Source organism: Musa acuminata, chromosome BXJ3-6 (assembly GCF_036884655.1).
Source record: "Musa acuminata AAA Group cultivar baxijiao chromosome BXJ3-6, Cavendish_Baxijiao_AAA, whole genome shotgun sequence".
Lineage (NCBI taxonomy): Eukaryota > Viridiplantae > Streptophyta > Magnoliopsida > Zingiberales > Musaceae > Musa > Musa acuminata.
Window position 1 is genome coordinate 13,005,168 of NC_088354.1, and position 19,741 is coordinate 13,024,908.

The 19,741-nt window shown below is 40.2% G+C and overlaps 3 protein-coding genes across 5 annotated transcripts; 1 reads left to right on the top strand and 2 right to left on the bottom strand.

Annotated features, from left to right (window-relative positions):
- Nucleotides 1-838: 838 nt before the first annotated feature.
- Nucleotides 839-1,857, bottom strand: LOC135639481 (uncharacterized). Its single transcript, XM_065153246.1, has one exon. The coding sequence runs from the start codon at nucleotides 1,685-1,687 to the stop codon at nucleotides 1,067-1,069; it is 621 nt and encodes a 206-aa protein (XP_065009318.1). The 5' UTR covers nucleotides 1,688-1,857; the 3' UTR covers nucleotides 839-1,066.
- A 2,725-nt stretch (nucleotides 1,858-4,582) lies between these two features.
- LOC135640894 (uncharacterized) lies at nucleotides 4,583-7,337 on the top strand. Its single transcript, XM_065155714.1, has 2 exons — nucleotides 4,583-4,743; nucleotides 6,928-7,337. Exons 1-2 carry the CDS (start codon nucleotides 4,671-4,673, stop codon nucleotides 7,140-7,142), a joined length of 288 nt encoding a protein of 95 aa, XP_065011786.1. The 5' UTR covers nucleotides 4,583-4,670; the 3' UTR covers nucleotides 7,143-7,337.
- A 576-nt stretch (nucleotides 7,338-7,913) lies between these two features.
- On the bottom strand, nucleotides 7,914-19,290 carry LOC135641249 (cleavage stimulating factor 64-like). 3 transcript variants are annotated; one of them, XM_065156487.1, is made up of 11 exons: nucleotides 18,904-19,290; nucleotides 18,586-18,664; nucleotides 13,962-14,136; nucleotides 13,336-13,369; nucleotides 12,984-13,222; nucleotides 12,825-12,902; nucleotides 11,112-11,147; nucleotides 10,545-11,021; nucleotides 9,487-9,640; nucleotides 9,293-9,354; nucleotides 7,914-8,285 (listed from the first exon to the last, which is right to left on the bottom strand). In XM_065156487.1, the coding sequence occupies exons 1-11, from the start codon at nucleotides 18,941-18,943 to the stop codon at nucleotides 8,148-8,150; spliced, it is 1,512 nt and encodes a 503-aa protein (XP_065012559.1). In that variant the 5' UTR covers nucleotides 18,944-19,290; the 3' UTR covers nucleotides 7,914-8,147. The 3 variants fall into 3 exon arrangements, with proteins under 3 accessions (XP_065012559.1, XP_065012557.1, XP_065012558.1); XM_065156485.1 differs by having other exon boundaries at nucleotides 9,293-9,640; XM_065156486.1 differs by lacking the exon at nucleotides 11,112-11,147 and having other exon boundaries at nucleotides 9,293-9,640.
- Between the last annotated feature and the right edge of the window lie 451 nt (nucleotides 19,291-19,741).

A 19,741-nucleotide genomic window follows, 5' to 3' on the forward strand; every position in this document is an offset into this window, starting at 1 on the left:
CTCTTTCTCCTACTCTGTCATCACCTGATCAACCAATCAACCCTAAGCCAAGTTGATGTTTTCTTTGTTGCATAGATCAGCAATCTACTGTTGACCTAAAGGTTGAGCAGCTTATGAACCCTAAGAAATTGGATGGATTTGTCAACCACCTAACTTGTAGGGTGATGCACACTACACATTATAGTGACACTTCTCCTTGCCTACACATGCACGTCCATCGTTCTCGCACTGTAGTGCTGTCAAACTGGCACTTCAAGCTTGGAGAATAGAGAATAAGATCCAACTACTACCGAAACAAAAGAGTCAAAAGCTACAGGGATGAATCTTAATATTGTATCATCTTCGTCAAGGAAACAGCACGAGAATGACAGTAATAATTGACAGACACATCTGGTTGTCTTCTTCGTTACTGTACGCTATCCCATGATAGTGTTGGGACCAGAACTCCTCCTTCCTTTGAGAGCTGAGATGCATTCATTTCGGTATGAAAACTTGCATGACCTACACTGAGGAATCATTTCGATATCAAAGAGCATGGCCAGATGCGTACGTTTTATTATGTCAAGAAAGCTTAATGACATGCTACAGGATCCATTTTTGGTCCTTCCAAATCAACACAGGAAGTCGACTAGAAGAAGAAAAGGAATGCTAGAGTTATCGGCAAGTAGCTCATTTCTCTTCCCGTTTCCTTTTCCCTGATTCATTGAAGTTAGTCTGGGGAAGGAACTGTTAGGAACTTAGATCTGCAAACATGTACGTACTTGAAAAGCACAGTTTGACCTCCATCCACCAACTTGCTCCACTTTAGAAGCATGACACCATGTTGAAGGAAGAAAAAGAAAGAGAAGTGGAGCCGACCACTTCCTGCTGTCACAAAGCAGCTGAAGAGGGACTTGAGATGGTGTACATGTAGCGACCACTCAACAAGTACATCATTTAACATGCTTTTAAGGACCTTCGTTCTAATGGAAACCAATACAAGCAACGAGAAAGACGCAGTCTGAGTGATTTAACGTCTAATATGGGAATAGTTTATGTACTTATCTACGACGGGACGAGTGCGGGCTCAGATGTCGCCTGCACCGGGCCGGCGGCTGAGCAAACCCAACGGTCCTGTGCGAGGGAGGCGGACCGTGGCGTCTATGACGGAGCACGTCGCCTTGCAGGAACCGTAGAGGTCGAAGAGCCGGAACCGGTCGGCGATGGTGGTTACCCTCCGTGGAGATGCGTCGGGCACCCCCCAGAGCTCCTCCAGGTCGCCACCGGCGTCGGGGAAGTCCTTGGCGCATAGGGCGAGCGCCGCCGCGAACGGGTCGGCGGCGGCTAACCGCGCCGCGGAGCGCTTCTTTCGCGGGATGGGGAGGTCGGAGTGGGAGCGGACCGGGGGAGGGAGCGGGAGAAGGCGGTGGTCGGCGGCGTCCTCGGCTGCGGCGGCCTGGGAGAGGGCTTTGGGGATGCCGGGCCGCTGCTCCCAGGAGAATGGGACGGCGGAGAAGCGAGGGGAGGTGGAGGCGGAGCTGGAGAAGGAACGGGACCGGGAACTGGTCCGGGCGCGGGGTTCCTCCGGGGATCCAGCCGCGGAGTCGGTGGGGTTCTTCGGTGACGGCAGTGTTTCCTCCATCGTCGACTCCCACTCCCCAGAAGATAAGACGGCAGGCGAAGAGAGGAGAGACGAAAGGTTCGTCATCGTGCTCTTCTGCCGCGATCCGACTCCTCTCTCTCTCTCTCTCTCCCTCGTGTGACCGTGTTCTCAACGACGTCTAAATAATGGACTTGGAACGGAGGAACTCAATTCGATTGGCGAGTCGAGAGGACGCATCAGCACCGTCGGATTACGTCAAGATAGAATCATAAAGCGGAAGGGGTATTGGCGCGCGTGGCGAGTGGTGGTATCATTATTTGGAACGCGACATGACAACGGAAGAGAGGGAGTGGAGACTGGCAGCGTGTCACTCTCATTCTTCTATTCATAAGAGACCACTGTTCTCTCTCTACATGTTTGGCAGAAGGACAGCACAATTCATGCTTGAGGCTTTACAAAATACTTGTCTTTCCCCCCCCCAAAAAATTTGTCTATAGAGTGTATGAATGCATGATTCATATGATTAATCATGTCGGCATGTTTCCCCTTTATTAGAATGTACATGATGTCCACGGTATGATGATTCATATATTCTCCTAGAAATCTATGAATCGTCACATAAGATTGTCAAAAGATACACTCAATCCATGGAATTTAGGCCAAAGATGTTGACAATTTGACATGACACCACATTCTCTCTTTGATCAATACCAACAAAAGGTATCCAAGTGGCAAATCACTTCCTTCTACGCCACAGCAGACGAATCAAACCCCCGTCGACGATAACATCAGACGGCAAAAACAGTAAGCATAAAGGAACAGACAAAGACCTATACTGGCTCAAGAACACTCCAATTCACCTTTCTCCTTTGATTCTATGAATACGAAGCCATCTTTGTTGACCACCATTGCCTGCATCGGCTACTTGGCAGCCTGAGTTGCACAACAATATCTGCTTCTAGTTTCCTGTGGCTGTGTGAACTTTAAGGTCCACCACCGCAGTCAAGTAATGATTTCTGGCTGCAGGCAGCTCTTGGTTGCTGCAATCGGTAGTGAAGCAGCGGCCACAGGCTTTGAGAGCCCCAGCACGTCTCCTGCATGAGAGACGATGGTTTTCTTGCTCTTACTTGAGCTCTTACTTGAGCTCTCTCTTCTTATAATATGACGTATATGAGCATGAAAAGCTCAAGAATCATTTAAAGAAAACAAATAACAGAATATAAGATACAATGTTATACCAAAATTGCAGCAAAGAATCAATCTCCACTTGAACAGTAGAAGTATAAGATGGGCTCACATCTGGAACAGTCATCTAAGCCTCAGTTGAGAAAGGATAAGTGGTCCTTTTAATACTGTTGTTAATGTCATCTATTCATTGCTTGAATTCTCGTATTGCCTAAAGTATGTTCAACCAAATCGATAAGACTCTTAAGAGTTTTTTTTTTATTTGTTAACATTGGAAAGGAAAAAATTAGTCTTAAGCTTCTTAATTGGGATTGCATTACTAGCCCTAAGGTGGAGGGGGGCTGTGGCATCCATAACTCTCATTCTTATCAAAATGATCCTTTTTATCCTTAACAGATCTAATCTTTTATGAGAGAATAATATCATTCAGAGGAATTGATATTGGGAACCCAACATACACTCAGTTATTTTTTTTGGTCTTGCACATGTGTTTCTAATATAGGATAACTTTAAAAAAAATATAGTAAATAAGATACAAATAGATATGTGACATGATCCTCCGATCTTGATGTATCCTCGAGAGATAGTCTACTTTTTTTGACATTCACGAAAGAAAACAGTTTGATAGGATTTTAAATTTTTTCAACTATGGTTACAATGTATCACCCGATTTTATTGGTTTCGATATGGATTTTGTTATTATAAAATAAGAATCACACTATTATATGAAATAAATTTAATGTCAAAATTTGAAATCAACTAACTATATATCAAAATTAGGATGCATAACTTTTAATAATATTTAGAATACCTTTATTTCATTCATAAAACATATTCGATCCATAAAAATGTAATAATAATAATTTGTAAAGAGAACGTCCTTCTCTCTTCTTTTTATCTTTTTACAATATCATTATGGATAATGAAATAGGGACTAAAGAAAGATAAAAATAGATCTATTATCTTGTGTTATATTATATTGTATATTGTGTATAGTTCTTAGGAGGTTCTAGAAAACTAAATTCTCTAAGACTCAATCAATATATCATTTCCGAGATAATCATAGTCACCCTTAAGTTCTATCTTTCCATCTCAAATAATTTCATACATTAAGATCATATCGTAATAACAAAGACGTTAATAATATTTTTCCTTAACATAAGAGTATTTATTATGTACACAACGCCAACCAACTTCTGCTTGCGTATCAGCATGCTCTGATAGCCGAAACATCTCAAGTCCAAGTCCAGCACAAACCAAGTCCTCTTAGAGTATGTCCTCGAGACATTGTTCACTGCAAGAATACGAGGCATTTTAACTGTCATTAATCATATACTACTTTGTATTATTGTGATGAGAACTTCTGTGATTTGAGGGAATTATAGCTGGAAAGTCTCAGCGCGGTATGGAATTGGAGATTAATAACGTGTATTCCTCTTTAGTGCGAGTACGGGTTGGGATTTTTCTTATTGGATCGCACCCAAAAGTTTGGGTTCGACTAAATCCGAGTTTGGTCAAATTAGAAGGAGACGGTCGGATCGGAATCAGATTGGGTTGCGTTGGGTCACAAATACGGTCCAATTAAAATCTATCTCACGTTATCGGATCGGAGTCTTATTGCGTTGTCGCTCCAATTAAAATCTCTCTCACGGTATCGGATCGGATCCGGGTCTGTGTAGAGGATCGGTTTTGCTGGTCCGATTACGCACGGATCTCAAAGCAAATCCAACGATGCTCTGCGTCCGCTCAGCTATGATATGGCAAGCATGCATGCATAAATCCATATATACATCCATACATCGGCATACATATTCTATATGTATAGGTTTGTCATAGGAGAACGAGCGCCGCCGGAAGTCTCCAGGAGAGGAGTCGTCTATCGGGAGTTCCTCGAGAGCCAGACATGGCGTTGAGCCGCGGCATCCGATCCGGGTTGAAGCTTTTGTCGCACTCCGAAGCCGCCCTTCCCAGATCAGGCGGGTCTATTCTCCCCCCTCTGAATCTTCTTGGTTGGTTCGCTTGATTTAGGGCTTAAATCCCATCGATCTGTTCGGAATCCTGATGTGATGTGGGGTTCTCCGCGGTTCAACCTAGTCGTGGTGCCTGATATGTTCCTATCCTTTGATCGGTTGCTTATTATCTTATTATTCTTTTCGATCTACGTTACGGAAAGAATCTGATGATCGAAAGGTGGCCTATTGCTGCTCTTGATCGCCTGCGGTGGCGTGATTGTTTTGATCCCCATTCGTGCCCTTTATTTGGTTACTTTGCGAAAGATAACGGAGTTTTGTTGGTTCACAAGTTGAAGGTAGGGAAGAGGATGGAACTTAGAAACCATGAGTGTGTTATATGCTTTTTGATGTTAATTTTTGGATCTAAATGTTGTAAACTCATTCGATGGTATCATCCAGCTAGGGAAATATTCAATATTGCTTCATGTTATGCTGAACTGATCACAGAGATTAAAATTGAAGCGAACACAGTAGCACTTGGGATGTGTTGAACTTGATCTAGATCTCACAGTATTTGAAACGTTCAATCTTCTACTAGTGATTACTTTTACCATCTTTCTTGAGAGGGTTGATGAACTAGGTTTGTAGTGCCTATACTTATTTTAGTCATCCAGGACTCGCTTTATGGAGAATTCTTGTGCATGCCTTTGATGACGGCACTTTAGGTATAAGTTATTACTTAGACCTGAACTTTTTGCTGTAAGGTTATAACACTATAAAGTTGTTCCTTTTTTGAGTCACGGAAACGGTCTTTCTACATTTAGGGGAAAGGCTGTGTATGTTGATCCTAGTGGTCAATTAAAATAAGTGATGCTTATGGTTGGAAATTGAGAAAATGGAGTCACATATATGTAAAGAAAAGAAAATATTGGAAGCATCAGATTCATCTTCTCTTGGGTACAGACATGTTTATCATCTGATCCTTTGCTAAAAAGTTCTGTCAGTTTTTTTTATTTTTTGTTTTGAATGCATGTATCTTCAAAGGCACTTACTTGGATATGGTTCATATATATTTTGGACAATATGTGAAGGAACACTGCACATTGACTTTCTCTGTGCTTGGTTGCAAGCAATAGTAGAGGAAACAAGAAATTATTGGTAATATGTAGAAACACTGACATAAGAAACTTGCAGCATGCTGTTGTCCTTTTCATTCTTCTCAATTAGCCAGTAGTGATATTGATTTACGACTATATTATCTTTTTATTGTTTCTACTCTGCATGTCAATAGTGTCTTGACATGGATTGAAATTGCTTCTCTGTGCCTTTTTCCCTCTCTTCTGTATTTTAGTCTGTATTTTGTCTTAATGAGTACTAGGAAAGCTCCATATAAAATGCATTTTTAATATGACATCCTAGTTTAGTTTCAAAGTCGAATCGAAAGAAAATTTGAGTTGTTTGTAGAGTTAGATAAGTTTATATTATTAACCTGGACTTGAGTATTTTTTACCATGTGGTTTCAGTTAATAAACTGGTTTTCATTAGATCGAGTTGTGATAATCGGTACCAGGGTGGACATAGTACTTGGTTTGTTGAGGAGCCCAACTATAAAAGGGTTATTAGTGGACGGGACAAAAATATGTCACAATGAAAAACCATCAATGGGTTCGACCACCAACCAATTATGTTTTCATCCCAAGTTGGGACTTGGATTTTGACAAGAACATTAGGCCTTAAATGAAGGAAATCATGACACATTCCATATTGGATGTAGGAGGAGAATTGACTTGGTTTATATGACTAAATGGATATAATTGGGTTTAATTATTTTTGGCCATGTGGTCTCAAACCCATCAAGCTAATGAGTTACACTATCGGGTCGGACTGTGACATAAAACGTAATGATTTATTAAAAAAAAAAGATAGAAAATTTATGTTGAGTCTCAACATGTTGAAAATTCATGTTACTCAAATCCCTCCTTTAGAGGGTTTGACATGATGATAGTCTGCTTCAACCAAATGCTGAGTTTCCGAACCCTTTAAACGATATGTTTGTTTGGTAAGTCATGTTTTCTCATCTATTCTAATTTTGAGTCGTCAAACTGGTTTTTCGCATTGCCTCTTTTTATCTTTTATTGTTTGCATTGCCACTTTTTATCTTTTATTTACTTCTATTTACTGATAAAAAGTTGTTTGACCTGATGGCAGTGACCCATGAATTCCATGCGACGAGCATGAAGAGAATGGGAGGGCATGGCCATGATGAGCCCTTCTACATTCATGCTAAACACATGTATAACCTGGATCGCATGAAGCATCAGAAGCTAAAGGTGACTCTGGGAGTGCTCTCTGCATTCAGCATCGGTGTGGTAGTTCCGATTTATGCAGTTATTTTCCAGCAGAAGAAAGCTGCCTCTGGATGAGATTTGCATGCAACCTAGGAAAAATAATGACTTTTGCTTGATTTCCTCTGGTATTTGTTTGCTGGAGACATTTGCCTTTCCATCGATTTCTTATGTTCTTCTCTAAAAATTGAAAACAGATTCCCATAGTCTATTGCGACGTGGTGATTGTTTGCTTTTTTCTTCTTTGATAAGGAAGGTTGGGTTTGTCTTTCATCAGTTTGATGCTTGTGATGAATGGAGGCATCTGATGCTTTCATCTTTGCGACGACTGTCATTTAGGAGACTTGCAATTGTTATCCCATAGTGTTGCTTTACTAAGTATTCCGTTAATGGAGTGTTTTAATGCATAGTTGATGGATTGGTTAATGCATTGTTTCACAAGTGTTAAAGCTTATTTGCTATTGTAGGCAGTCATTGCAGTTTACTGTGCTAGTTATCAAATCCACACAAGCAAAATACGCTGCGAAAATAACTACTGCTTGTGAGCTTCACTGCAATTGTTATCGATGCTGATTGCAAATTGCCTAATCATGATTAATGCCTATTGGTGCGTGCACACAAATGCTGACTGCTAATGTTCATTCTCTACCGACAAACATTGGCCATTTGCAAAATTCCAACTCAAGAAAATGCAACCTAACGAGTTCATGTTGGCTTGAAGCAATGAAATGGCAAGGTGATGATTGACCAATAAACGAGTCAAAAGGTCAAGCAGAGCAACAGAACTCGATTGGAATGACCACACTGTGAATGAGCACAGAAAACAAATTGCAGATGGAATAACATTAATAGTGGCAAACTGCATTTCCCATTGTGAAAGAAGATTATCATTGCACTATTTTTCAAACATCAAATGAATTTTTGACACTTGATTTGAAGCAAAAAAAATCAAAGGCTATAGATTATCGTCTACTGTTACATGGAAAAAGGAAGTGAAATCTTGCATCGTCCGTGGTTGGTGATAGACCCTTATGCTTTCGTCGGCACCATTTCCTAAATCAAAGAAAGATCAGCCGAACCAAACTACACTATTTTGCCAGCTGACAACATCTGTTGGAGCCGAAGCACTTGCTGTTGCTGTTCTTGAGGCAATGAGCTCAACTGTTCTGGAGTCAGGCTAAGTACTTGCTGCAATAGAGCTGACTCTACTTCAGGTGAAAGCTGCAGAGAGAAAATAAAATAAAATATGATTTGCGGTGAAAGATAAAAGCATGAGACTGCACATTAGGCTTCCATGATCACAGACCAAATTAGTATAATACATGATGAGAGTCATATTATGGAAAAATTCAAATGCTCAAATCAACGAACATGGTTGTTACGAACTATCAGTCGATTCCATGGTAACTCGTGTAAGAAAAGCAAGCAAATTGTGATGTTGGGGTTTCGAATGCTGATTTGCTCAAAACTCGATACACAACTTAATCAGATCCTAAATGTACATGCGACAACAATACCAAGTTCGTGCGGATATGGATTGAACTCTTATAAACACCCAACTCTTTTTTGGACACTAGATGGACAGAAAGGATATAAATGTTTGACATAAGACTACCTTAAAATCCTACAAAACACGTGTATTGTTTGATCTGTGAAACATGCTTTATGAGATGATAATATTTCAGCATTTTTATATAAGTTAGCTGATCATCGCCTTTCTCTTGCTAAAACATATATTGGAAACATACTTCAAGGTAATTTATCCCAAGTTACAAAATTTTCTTTCTCGCATTGGACATAATATAAGCTGATTACTATGTTGTCACGGACAGAAGATTTAGTAAGTCAAGGTCAGAAAAAGTTACAACCTTATGGTTACTTTTCATAAGCCTTAACACAAAAGTTCCTTAATCAATATTTACAATATAGTTAATACATGACGAAAGAAACCAGGAAAAAATGAACTTGAAGTGATAACAAAACAACAAAGAATTAAGATCATAATTAGTTGGAGGTGTTGCTTGGTTGATAATATGGGCTTTCCAAGACACTGCATACATATTGCAACTATTCAATTTGAAAAGAAATAAGATTTTACCATTAAATATCAGAATTAAAGTATGAAATTCCTATGAGAACATATGAAAACAAGAGGTGAATTACAAATAAAGGTGGTGAGATGACTAAAAATATTATATCTATTTCTAAGACATCCAGGAAAATAGTACCTGAGGCATCTGCTTCTTAGAATGTTGAACTGCATCTCCAACGACCATTTGGCTCCCAGCAACTATGCCAGTGCCAAGTGCTTGAAGTGAGGAATTATTAATGCCAGAATTGCCATTCACTATTTGGGTAACACCACTTCCATCTTCTAATCTTTGTAATTTTGAATGATAATTCGACGGTTCCAATACATTACCTGTTAATCTGGTTTGATCTGCTAATCCCACACCTAAATTTTGTGTCCTAAATCTGGAATGCCAGGTTAAATCTTCAATCGCAGAAGATGTTGAAACTCGTTTTGGAAGTGTCTCCAGTCCAGCTGACAGCAGTGGGTCATTTGATGAGCCAGTCTATCAGGAAAACAGTAATTGTCAGTATAACAGTAGAACAAACCCACACAAACATAGCACATTCCCCTGCTGATATATGAAACTTCAAAAGGTTATAATGTTATATGAACAAATGCGTAATCCAAACACACTAAATAAGGAAAGAAGGATACAAATGCATTTTCCTGTTGCTTTTACCCCAGAAAAATCAAACATATGAAAAATTAGATCATCACTATCAAACCATGAGAAAGCCAAACATACCAAGTGAAACAAGGATTCAAATGCATTTTCCTGTTGTTTTTAACCCAGTAAAAGTCAAATTCATGAAGAATTGAATCACCGCCCTGAAACTACTATAAGTTTCATTCAGCAACCCTACTCCATAATTAAAAGGTCATGCGATTAAAGAGAAATTTTTAATGCTTTCAAAAGGACCAACAACAAATACTGCATATTAACCAAGTGTAGCAAGCATCTGCGTCATTTCCAAAATAAGGAACCTACAAAATGCCTTGAGGTTAAAATATTCTCCCCAGGATTAACAGACTTTAACAATGTTTTCAACTTAACATCAAGCCTCCCATGATTTCAATTTCCTGACAAAGCAGTTAGACCAGGAAGGGAGTTTCAGGAAAACCTCAGAATAAATTTTGTCAAAGGTTCTGCAATAAATAAGCGGCCATCCAAATTTCAGCTCACACTGTCACAGCAGATTAAAAGCGAAAAAGAGGATATGAATTAGGAAAAGGTGAGAATTTTCCCTGGCATCATACCTCGACTAACACAGCCATGAGGCTGCATGCAGGAACAGCAAGACAGACCTTCCTAATCTAATAGATAAAATTTGTTGATTCTGCCTGATAGAACTCAAGAGCTGAGAATCTAGATAATAAACATTAAATTACTTAATGAGAAGTCTTACCTGAGAAGTAAGTGAATGCGGCAAAATTGACTGTTGCAGAGCTGTATTTGGAAGGGATAACTGAGGATGATGTGCTAAACTTGCAATAGCAGTTGATAAAGGTTGCTGCGGAAGCGGGGGTTCACTCTCTGATATCAGCCCTTTGGATGTTGATAAAAGAGAAGGCTGATATGGAACGCCGCCAATTGATTGAGGCCATCTTGATGGTATTGTAGCAACTCCAGATTTCTCCGCCAGAGTTCCTTGTGATACCTGACCTTGTGGAGGTAATGGGAGTTGATATTGTGGTTGAACAAGGACTTGTTGAAGAGGTAATGTCGTCTGGTGTAGGATTCCAAGGCTTTGTGATGTAACTGCAATGTGACTCTCAGGTGGCCGGGGGAACTTTCCACCTAGTGTTTGTGAAGATGTCAGCCCGACGTTAGATGAATTCTGAGGGTTTGAAATTGATGATTGGTCAGTATTTGCAATCTGCATCTGCAGTCAAGATCAGTTACAAGCATTTGATGTTAGCATAAGCTCCACAAATTGCCATTATGTATTAGACTTCAGATAACCAAGACAGACCACTGGCTGTGCAGCCATGCCAACCATTATCTGCACCTGCACCAGGAACACAGTACAAAATCCAGTTTCAGATTATCTCATCATGTGATACAACAAACCTGTAATGGAAAACAACTTTAACAAGGCAGGAGAATCTCCACAGGAGTGTAGCCATCATTGCTTTACATTCTTATTGAAAATGACTCGTAACAAATAAGGCACCAACGGCTATCCAACAATATCTTGCGAAGTCCAGCCTCCAAAATGTTTGCTAATAAACTCCTAGCTGATACCAAGACAAGAAAAACTTGGACCAAACACCAAAAGACTAGTAGGTTGGCAAAAATCTCTAACTTGGTAGTCGCAGTTTAAACTCATGTACTCAGAACAACACTCAAGATTCTTGAAGATTTGAAGAGATTAAGGAAAATCAATGGGCTTCACTAAAAAAAGAAAATTTCATTCAGCTGGCACAAATAAGCCAATGATTAAACATACCACCTAATTTATGTTAAGTTAAACTTTATAAATATAAATTACAAGCAACATAATGATGTAAAGTGATTACCATTCCATTGTCAACAGATACGATGTTGGCACAACCCTTCTAGGATGGCTGATTAATGATCTAGATTACTTGAGGCATCGCCTTTGAATGGAAAAAAGAGAAATTAAAGGTATTGGTTAGCTGGTAAATGTTTGCAGGAGAAGGATCAAGAAGGTTAATTGCTGTAATTCTACAAGTACTTCCAGAAGACTTGAAAATTAAAGTTAAACAGGGTGTCTTCTCCACCAGTTTGGAGAGGCACTCTGATATCAGGTTCTTAAAAGACTCATGGATGTTAGTTTCCTACCTCTTTGGCAATGTTTGTTCATTCGATTATGAAGGTCTCAGTTTTATGGTTAATGAGCATAGAAAATCTGAATGGAAGAGTCAGCCAAGCAACTATTTTACTCCCTAGTTAGTTCCTATGACAGACAAAAGATACAGGAATCCACAGTGTTCACATTACCTGATAAAGTTACTTAATAATTAACCTGTTATTAACAATCTTGCTTAAGTGTTACAGTGTTAGGTCAAGAAATGCACAATCACTGTCAATCAGCAGAAGCTGTGTCTGCTAGTTGTCATAAATGTCTGCCAGGGAAAAGAGGTAATCTTGAGATGGATTTGTTAGTATGTTATGTTAATTCTTTTGGAAGGAGAAGAATCGATGAATATCTTTCATTGTTTAGACTTTCGAGATTATATTTAACATTTTTTCCCTTTTGCTGCTCAAAAATTTTATTTGTCAGAGATGCATCCGCCAACATAGTAGGATTTACAATTTGCAAATTCTCTTTTGTTGTCTCATCCCATCATCAAGAGGATTCCACTGTTATTAATTTTATTTTTCTTTCTTCTTGTATTTAATTCATTAACTTATGAAATAAGCTGGCAGTTTTCTGTCTCTGCCTAAAAAGAAAGGACCTTTACAACATCCACTGATCCCCTCCCCCGCTACTGGCAAACAAATACACAAAAAAAAAAAGAACATAGAAATTCAACACAAGTATACAAAAGAAAGAAACAGATCTTTGCCAAGTCATAAGATCAAAATAGACAAGCTTTAATTGCAACATTTCCTGAAAATTCAAGTTTGTGTTTGGATTTATAAGTACATTCTCTGCAGATAACAAACAAAGATCATCCCATAGATCTAGAAACAGAGTCATCAGCGAGTTTAACATCACCTGAAAGAGGGCTTTTGCCAGCTGTGGACTTGCTTGCATAAGTTGTCTAGCTAGTGCCTTGTTCTGAGTAGCAAGGGCCTATCATCAAATTAAGACAAACTTCACGTCATGCAAAAATTATTAGTAGGAAAAGAAGGGAGCAAAAAGAAAAGAATTGACCTTCATCTCGGATAAAATTTCATGCAATTGGTGTCTAGATATTCTGGACAGATAGTGAGTCAAGGGATCAGTTCCTGTTCCTGACTGGCCCGGTAAAACACTTTGTGCATTGGAAATCTGAGCCCCACCCAAGGCTCCAGCCATGACAGATGCAGCTGTTGCAGCTAAGGGGAGACCTACTGGCTGATGAAGAGTTGAGTCACCCAAAACAGGGGCACCACTAAATTGTTTTTGAACATCTGTTATATATGAAAAAGCATGTTAACAAAGACTGTGAATTAATAATGGAAGAAATGGAATAAAAGAAAACATGAAAAACCAAATTTGACATTGAGAAATTGAGAAAGCGAACCTGCACTTGGTGCCAATCCTGGTCCACCATGGCCCTGTAAAGGTAATACTAATTAGAGTACAAAATATCTACTTCATGAGTTTCATCTTATAGTATAGTTCAATATATTGAATGCACCAACCTTCTAGGAAAAAAGATGACTGATAAAATTTCCAGTCAAATGCACATTAGTATAAAACTATAAGGCACATATGCAGACAACCGAGAATTCAGATACTTCAGAGAATATATTTATGTGAACATTCATCTTCTGCCTAATTAGTAATGACTTGATCAATAATAACAAATGCATCATCATGGCCTTTAGAAGTTCCTTATCAAAATATATTCTTTTGCGGATACAAAGATATATTTTCCTGGTTAGGTAAAAAGAAGAGTAAGTTTAGATGATATTAACAAAGAGAGAGGACCTAGTGATGAGGAAAAATATGCCAAAACTGGCTTGCTAATACTTTTATTAAGAACAATTGGCACAATAACATCATCTGACAGCAAGAAACTTTTTGAGTGAGTTATGCCAATATCATTGTTAAGGTAAGAATATTTTATACCCAAGGCCATACAAAAGGGTTACTCCCGGAATAATTAAAACACTCCTATGAAGTCGACAGCTAAAGGATGATGACCTGCTCCCTGTTGCGATCAGAATTTTTATCATTTTCGGCAAAATCAACTCGTAATTGTCGCCCATTTATTTCATAGCCCTGAAGGTTGCGGCGAGCACTCAGAGCAGTCTCTTCATCTTTGTATTCACAAAATCCATAACCTTTGGGCTTTCCAGTTTCTCTATCATAAACCAACCTGCATCAACTTTATGCAGTACCATTAAGAAGAATACACAAAGGAAGATATAAACAGATATTCCCATGTAGAAATGTTCCTAGAGTTCCCTATACATGCCTATAGAAAACCATGCATCATTAAGAGCTTTAGAGATGGAACTTTAAATTTTGTACATTGGTTACTGTCATATATATATACATATATATATATATATATATATATATATATATACACACACATACATATATATATATATATATAAACACACACACACACACATATAATTGTGCTATTTAACATATATTGAGTCTATAAACAATGAATAAAGTTTTAGAGCATACATACCTGTTCTAGATACATTATACCCTTCAGGTAGGGCATATGAAAAGTTTTAGAGCATACATACCTGTTCTAGATATAACATACTCTTCGGGTAGGGCATATGAAAAGTATAGTCAAATGATGTAGGATCACTCATCAACTCATGTTTACGAATAACTAGTAGCTAATAAGTGCTTCACTAGCCTACAGTATAATCATATAAAGAAAGTTGGGGGCCTGAACCATGAGACAATACCTGCAATCAAATGCAAGGCTTGCTTTACAATCATGTTTCAGATTGAAAGATGTGAAAAATGCTTAGATTGATGAAATGATCTAGGGTTTACACATACGTATGTTTCTCAATTGTTGTTAGAGTAGAAACTTAGAGATTATAAGGATACAAATATAGGACTTGCCATTTGTTAAGCTATTTCTCGAGAATGAAGAGTAACTAGAAAGTAGATTCTATATCATAGTTTAAGAAAAAGAAACGAAAAAGGCACAAAATAGAATGTAAAAGAAAAAGGTTCAGGATCACAAGATATACCAATGAAAGAAATTATCAATCAAGTCAAAATCAAAGTGAATTAACTTTATGAGTTGATAACTCAAAACAAGGTAAAGTATCACATGATTGATGGCAAAGATTTAGGTCGTGGATGTCCGTCAGAAAATCTGAGAAACAACTAAAATGTGAAGGTACATAGTGTGGACGTCCCTATGCATTCTCCACCTCCTCGGCACCATGCACGACCAAGCACTTTCCTTTAATGAGAGCAAGGGATCGATGACTCTACGAAAGTCCTTCCTCTGCGGTACCATGGCATTGTCATGCCAATGACCCTACTATCCCTCGTCTCGCATCTGCGTCCCTTTCTTCGTGATAGGTCGATTCGCCTCTGCGGCACTATAGTACTCCTCCAAGTCCACCTCTATTCTAACCGACGCTTGGTTTTGTGTAACCGAGTCCCTCTGGACTCACCGTCGCTTCCTTGCCCCTTTCGACCACCTGTTTTAACACCTCTGTGTTCTCCGAATAATTCCCCTTGGTCAATGGAAAGACAAAATGCAACTCTCATACGTAGCCTCCGCCATCATGTTGTTGGGCAGCTTGGGCTCATGCTGATTCTATTCTCCTTTGTGTCCTTGATAGCAATGTTCGCTTACTCGGCCTTGTCCTTTGACTTGCGGATCTCCCTTAAATGACTATGAATTCTAGAGTAATCCAACTCTCTAGTCGTTCCAATCATACCTCTATGTGATCAAGTCCCCTCATAGGACTCATTGGTACTTGCACTCAGAATTTTCTCTCGATGGTACACAACCCCCATATGCTGATGACTAAGGTTTTCATCTAATGTAAAATTCGATACACACATGAAAGACTTGCCTCTACGATACCATGACATTCACTCCTTAAATCCATAGCCCTTCTTGTCATCGTGTTGCTCACCAAAGTGGGGCTCCTAGTAGCTCCTAATTATACCTTTGTATGATCAAGAACCTCGCGGAACTTCTCCCGTGTTTGTCGCATTGCCTCAAACTGTTCCACCATGATTCGCTGCACTATGTCGCCTCCTGATGATGTCTCCATTGTATTTTGATATTTGTGGGATGAACTTAGACTGCAATCTCTCTAAGTGTGACCTCTACCAGCACATCACAGGGTCTCCGCCACCTCCGATTGTACTCGCTCCTTTGGCAATCGACCTTCGTCCACCCGCTCTTGGGTCACAATTGGACGAAGCATAGCTCTAGGATAGTCCATGGCCTAGCAGTTCTCGAAGTCCACTAACTTCGTTAAAATTGGTGCGTTATTATCTGGACTCTAGGTTTCTACCCCCCAGCACAATCTCTGTTGTGCACCACTTCCTTCGCGACAACTCGAATGACAGCATTGTGACATATTCTTCAAGAGTACCCGCCTTCGCGTTCTCTTGCCCCGTGCCAAGGCCTTCTGACCCTAACTTTTCCTCCGCAAGTTAAATCACTTTAGTTCCTCCGTCAAATGCTTCGTTGAGATAAAATGTATGTGTCTCAAAGCTCCCTTTGACTTTGGCACCATATAGGTTAAGTCCACACCATCAGAATAAGGGACCCATAGAACGATATGATCCCGCTCCTGCCTTTGCAAGAGTTCATGTCCTTGACCTACGTCCAATGAAAGTTTCGTGCCTCCGCTCCATGTTCCATCTTCTATGTTGACTCCCTTTGTGCGGCTTGGCACTTCACCAAGTTCCACCTAAATTGCTCTACTCCTCGGTTTGCATTGAGTTGATGATAGCCCTCATGCCTACCATTCCACGGATCAGCCCTTGTTAAGTCCGATCTCCACATCGACTCTAAGTGTACCTTTGTTTAATGTTGCCTTGGGTTGCTCCCCTACTTGATCTTATAATGTGTCCACCAACGCATTAATTTATGCGAGACCATGCGATGACTCCTCACCGCTTGCTCGGTTCGTTAAGCTTTGTGGAGTTGTTGTCTTGAGGTATCCCTCCTTAATATATGCAATCTATTGCACATGATTTTCCCTTTGGAGAACCGGGACTTATCCCTCTTGGATATTTGTCCCGTTTGAGCAACTTTTCTTTTCACATCATTCCCTCTGGAATTTTCGAAGACCACCATCGCCTTAGACCACTTCACTTTGTTGAACGAATTGCGCACTGTTCTGCTCCCGCGAACACACGTGCTAGATTATGACTCTTTGCCAATACAACCCCCTTGCGCCCTTCAAGGCCTAGCAATATGTTGAACTTGCTACATACTTCTACCTCCTACGAACGTATCCTTCTCATATCGAAAAGAATGTTTCAATGCTCCATGGCACCGAGTTTCGGTCGCCTTGGGATGGTCACGGATAGTCCATTATCCGCATACAAGCTCTTGCATGAGTACCAAATTCTTCGAGTTAATAATTCCCCTCACCTCTGTGAGCCTTGCATAACTCTTTCGATAGCTAAGCAACCCATCCCACCTTGCACGGTCTCATCTTTTGCCAAGCGACCCAATTGCCTTGAGCACTATCAAATTTGGTAACCAACGTCGAGTTGTAGCTCGAACTCAACCATCACAACCTTTATACACCACGCGTTCTTCCCAGCTCGCTTGTCCTCGTAGTGCCTCTCGTGTGAAGGGTTGGTCATTCATCTGAATGTCAATCTCGGATGCCCGTTAGGTCCCCCACATTTACATGCTAAGTATTTCTAAGTGTGCTTGTCCTGCTTTGATACCATCTGTCACAAACTTAATTGATTTTGCCTAAGTCGTGCGACACCCTTACGTATTTGTCCGCAAGGGGTCAACCTACCTCTTACGGTCCCTTAAGAACCTGCAAAAGAGAAGACTGGTTAAAAGAAGCGTCTAACTCGAGATCCAACAAATAACCATTTCAGCAAACACCGAATAGACAATACAAATTATAAATACAGACTTCTCAAGCTCTGAACGGTCGCACGACAAAGAGTCCAAGGTAATTCGCCGCAGCCAAAAGTGCCCACATGACACTGTTGCGTAATGAGGCAACGAACTAACCCTAGACACTATCTCAAAGGCCCATCCAGTCATGTGTCACCCGAGTAGCTTCTGGGTGTTGTGCTGATTGACACTCCGCACTACTCTGCGAGGTTAGAAAATCCTCAAAATGATTGCCTGAATGGTCTGTTTCTGGGCAGTTTTGTCTCTATATGACGACTGCACACAACTTACATTTACAAGCCTGAAACGATTATAAAAACCAACAAAAATAAGGTTGTTAAGCCTATTGTAAGCTTTCTACGTGCTGTGCAAAGCATGAACAAAACCAAAAGACATAGACATACACAAGCATTACGTCGAACACCCAATTTACACCTTTATACCTGACACCATATACGACTAGATAAAAGCTCACTGGATGGTGTCACCAAAAGTCCTTTTTTATTTATAATAACTTAAATAAGGTATACCATCAAAGAAAAGATGTTCAATCAGATCCAAGCTGCAACAATTCAAAGACCATCAGTTCTTCATAGTCAGTAAAGTAATCAAATATCCGCATACAAAGTAACAAAAGTAGTACAGAAACCATTACACATTTTCGCTGTGAACTGAAAATCGATTCCAACATATCAAGATTCTAGGGTTCTCAAGAACGCTGACCTGAAGGACACCACAGGGCCAACTTCCTCACATAACTGTTTAAGCTGATCCTCCGTCGCATCGTACGGTATGTTCCCGACTGCCATAAATCACGAAACTTAACATAAGAAAAGCAGTAACACTCGAATAACCCAACTTGCAGGCGAATCGAAGACGAAAAGCAGCTAAAATGGCGATTTTCTTTTCGGAAGAAGCATCAAGGGCACAGAGCAATCGAAAAGAAGCAGCGACAGCAGCCCAGAAAACAAAGTTTGGGGAAGGATGAAGACCACAAACAGGCAATAGAATCGATACACAATCAGACGGCAATCGACCGACCAAAGACGCAGCGGTGCTGAGAGCCAGAGGAGGCGGCCATGTCATAGCGAGGAGCCAACGCTTTCTGAATGCGCCGCCGGCGCCTCTCCTCTTCGACCGCCGCCGCTCCGAGTCCAGTAGTCGCCGCCGGAGAGGCGACCGCGATCCATGTACCAATCCAATCGAGGAGAAATGTTGAAAGTCCGGCGCTCGCGAGAGGCGGCACGGGAGATCTCAAGGAGGGTTTGTTCGTTCGACTATTTGGGGACTTAAAAAGGCGGGCGCGAGGTGAGATGGGGAGGCGGCGGCGCGTCAAGGAAGGAGGGAAGGAAAGAAAGGAATCTATCCGAACCGTGGTCGGCGTCGGGCTTGTGGTTTAGGCGACGACGACTTACGCATTGAACGAGGCTTCAATAACGGCAGCGTCGAATTTTACTTCTAAATACCGAAAAAAGGGAAAACATTTTCCCAATTAATGAAAATAATAGACAAAAAAAAACTACTATGATCAATTTTGATCTTAGATTCATGAAATTGATCTGACACGATGAAAAATACAGTAAGAGACCAAAATCACAATACGACGAGGATGAATTTTTCTTGGGAGTCAATAAGGATTTATATCTTATTTCACTCAATTCCGTACACAAAAAAAAATTACACATTCGATATAGAGAAATCCGTTTTATACCATATGTTATATATGGGCCTGCCTGCCCCCTTAAACGTCATGCTTAGAGAAGTTCCTTCTATAGCATTTATATGTCCTCTTTACTTATCATACTTACCTAGCATGTCCAATTGACGTATTGCCTATCCGAATTGGCTATAAGATGGACAGGAGGTCAGTCTTCGATAT

Excerpts from the sequence above, each read along its gene's own strand:
- LOC135641249 (XM_065156485.1), bottom strand. The coding sequence starts at position 18,943 with ATGGCCGCCTCCTCTGGCTCTCAGCACCGCTGCGTCTTTG. Across the intron at positions 13,223-13,335 it reads AGGATTGGCACCAAGTGCAG|ATGTTCAAAAACAATTTAGT; the intron begins GTTCGCTTTCTC and ends CATATATAACAG. Across the intron at positions 8,286-9,292 it reads CTAAGAAGCAGATGCCTCAG|CTTTCACCTGAAGTAGAGTC; the intron begins GTACTATTTTCC and ends TTCTCTCTGCAG.
- LOC135640894 (XM_065155714.1), top strand. The coding sequence starts at position 4,671 with ATGGCGTTGAGCCGCGGCATCCGATCCGGGTTGAAGCTTTTGTCGCAC. Across the intron at positions 4,744-6,927 it reads AGCCGCCCTTCCCAGATCAG|TGACCCATGAATTCCATGCG; the intron begins GCGGGTCTATTC and ends ACCTGATGGCAG.
- LOC135639481 (XM_065153246.1), bottom strand. The coding sequence starts at position 1,687 with ATGACGAACCTTTCGTCTCTCCTCTCTTCGCCTGCCGTCTTATCTTCT.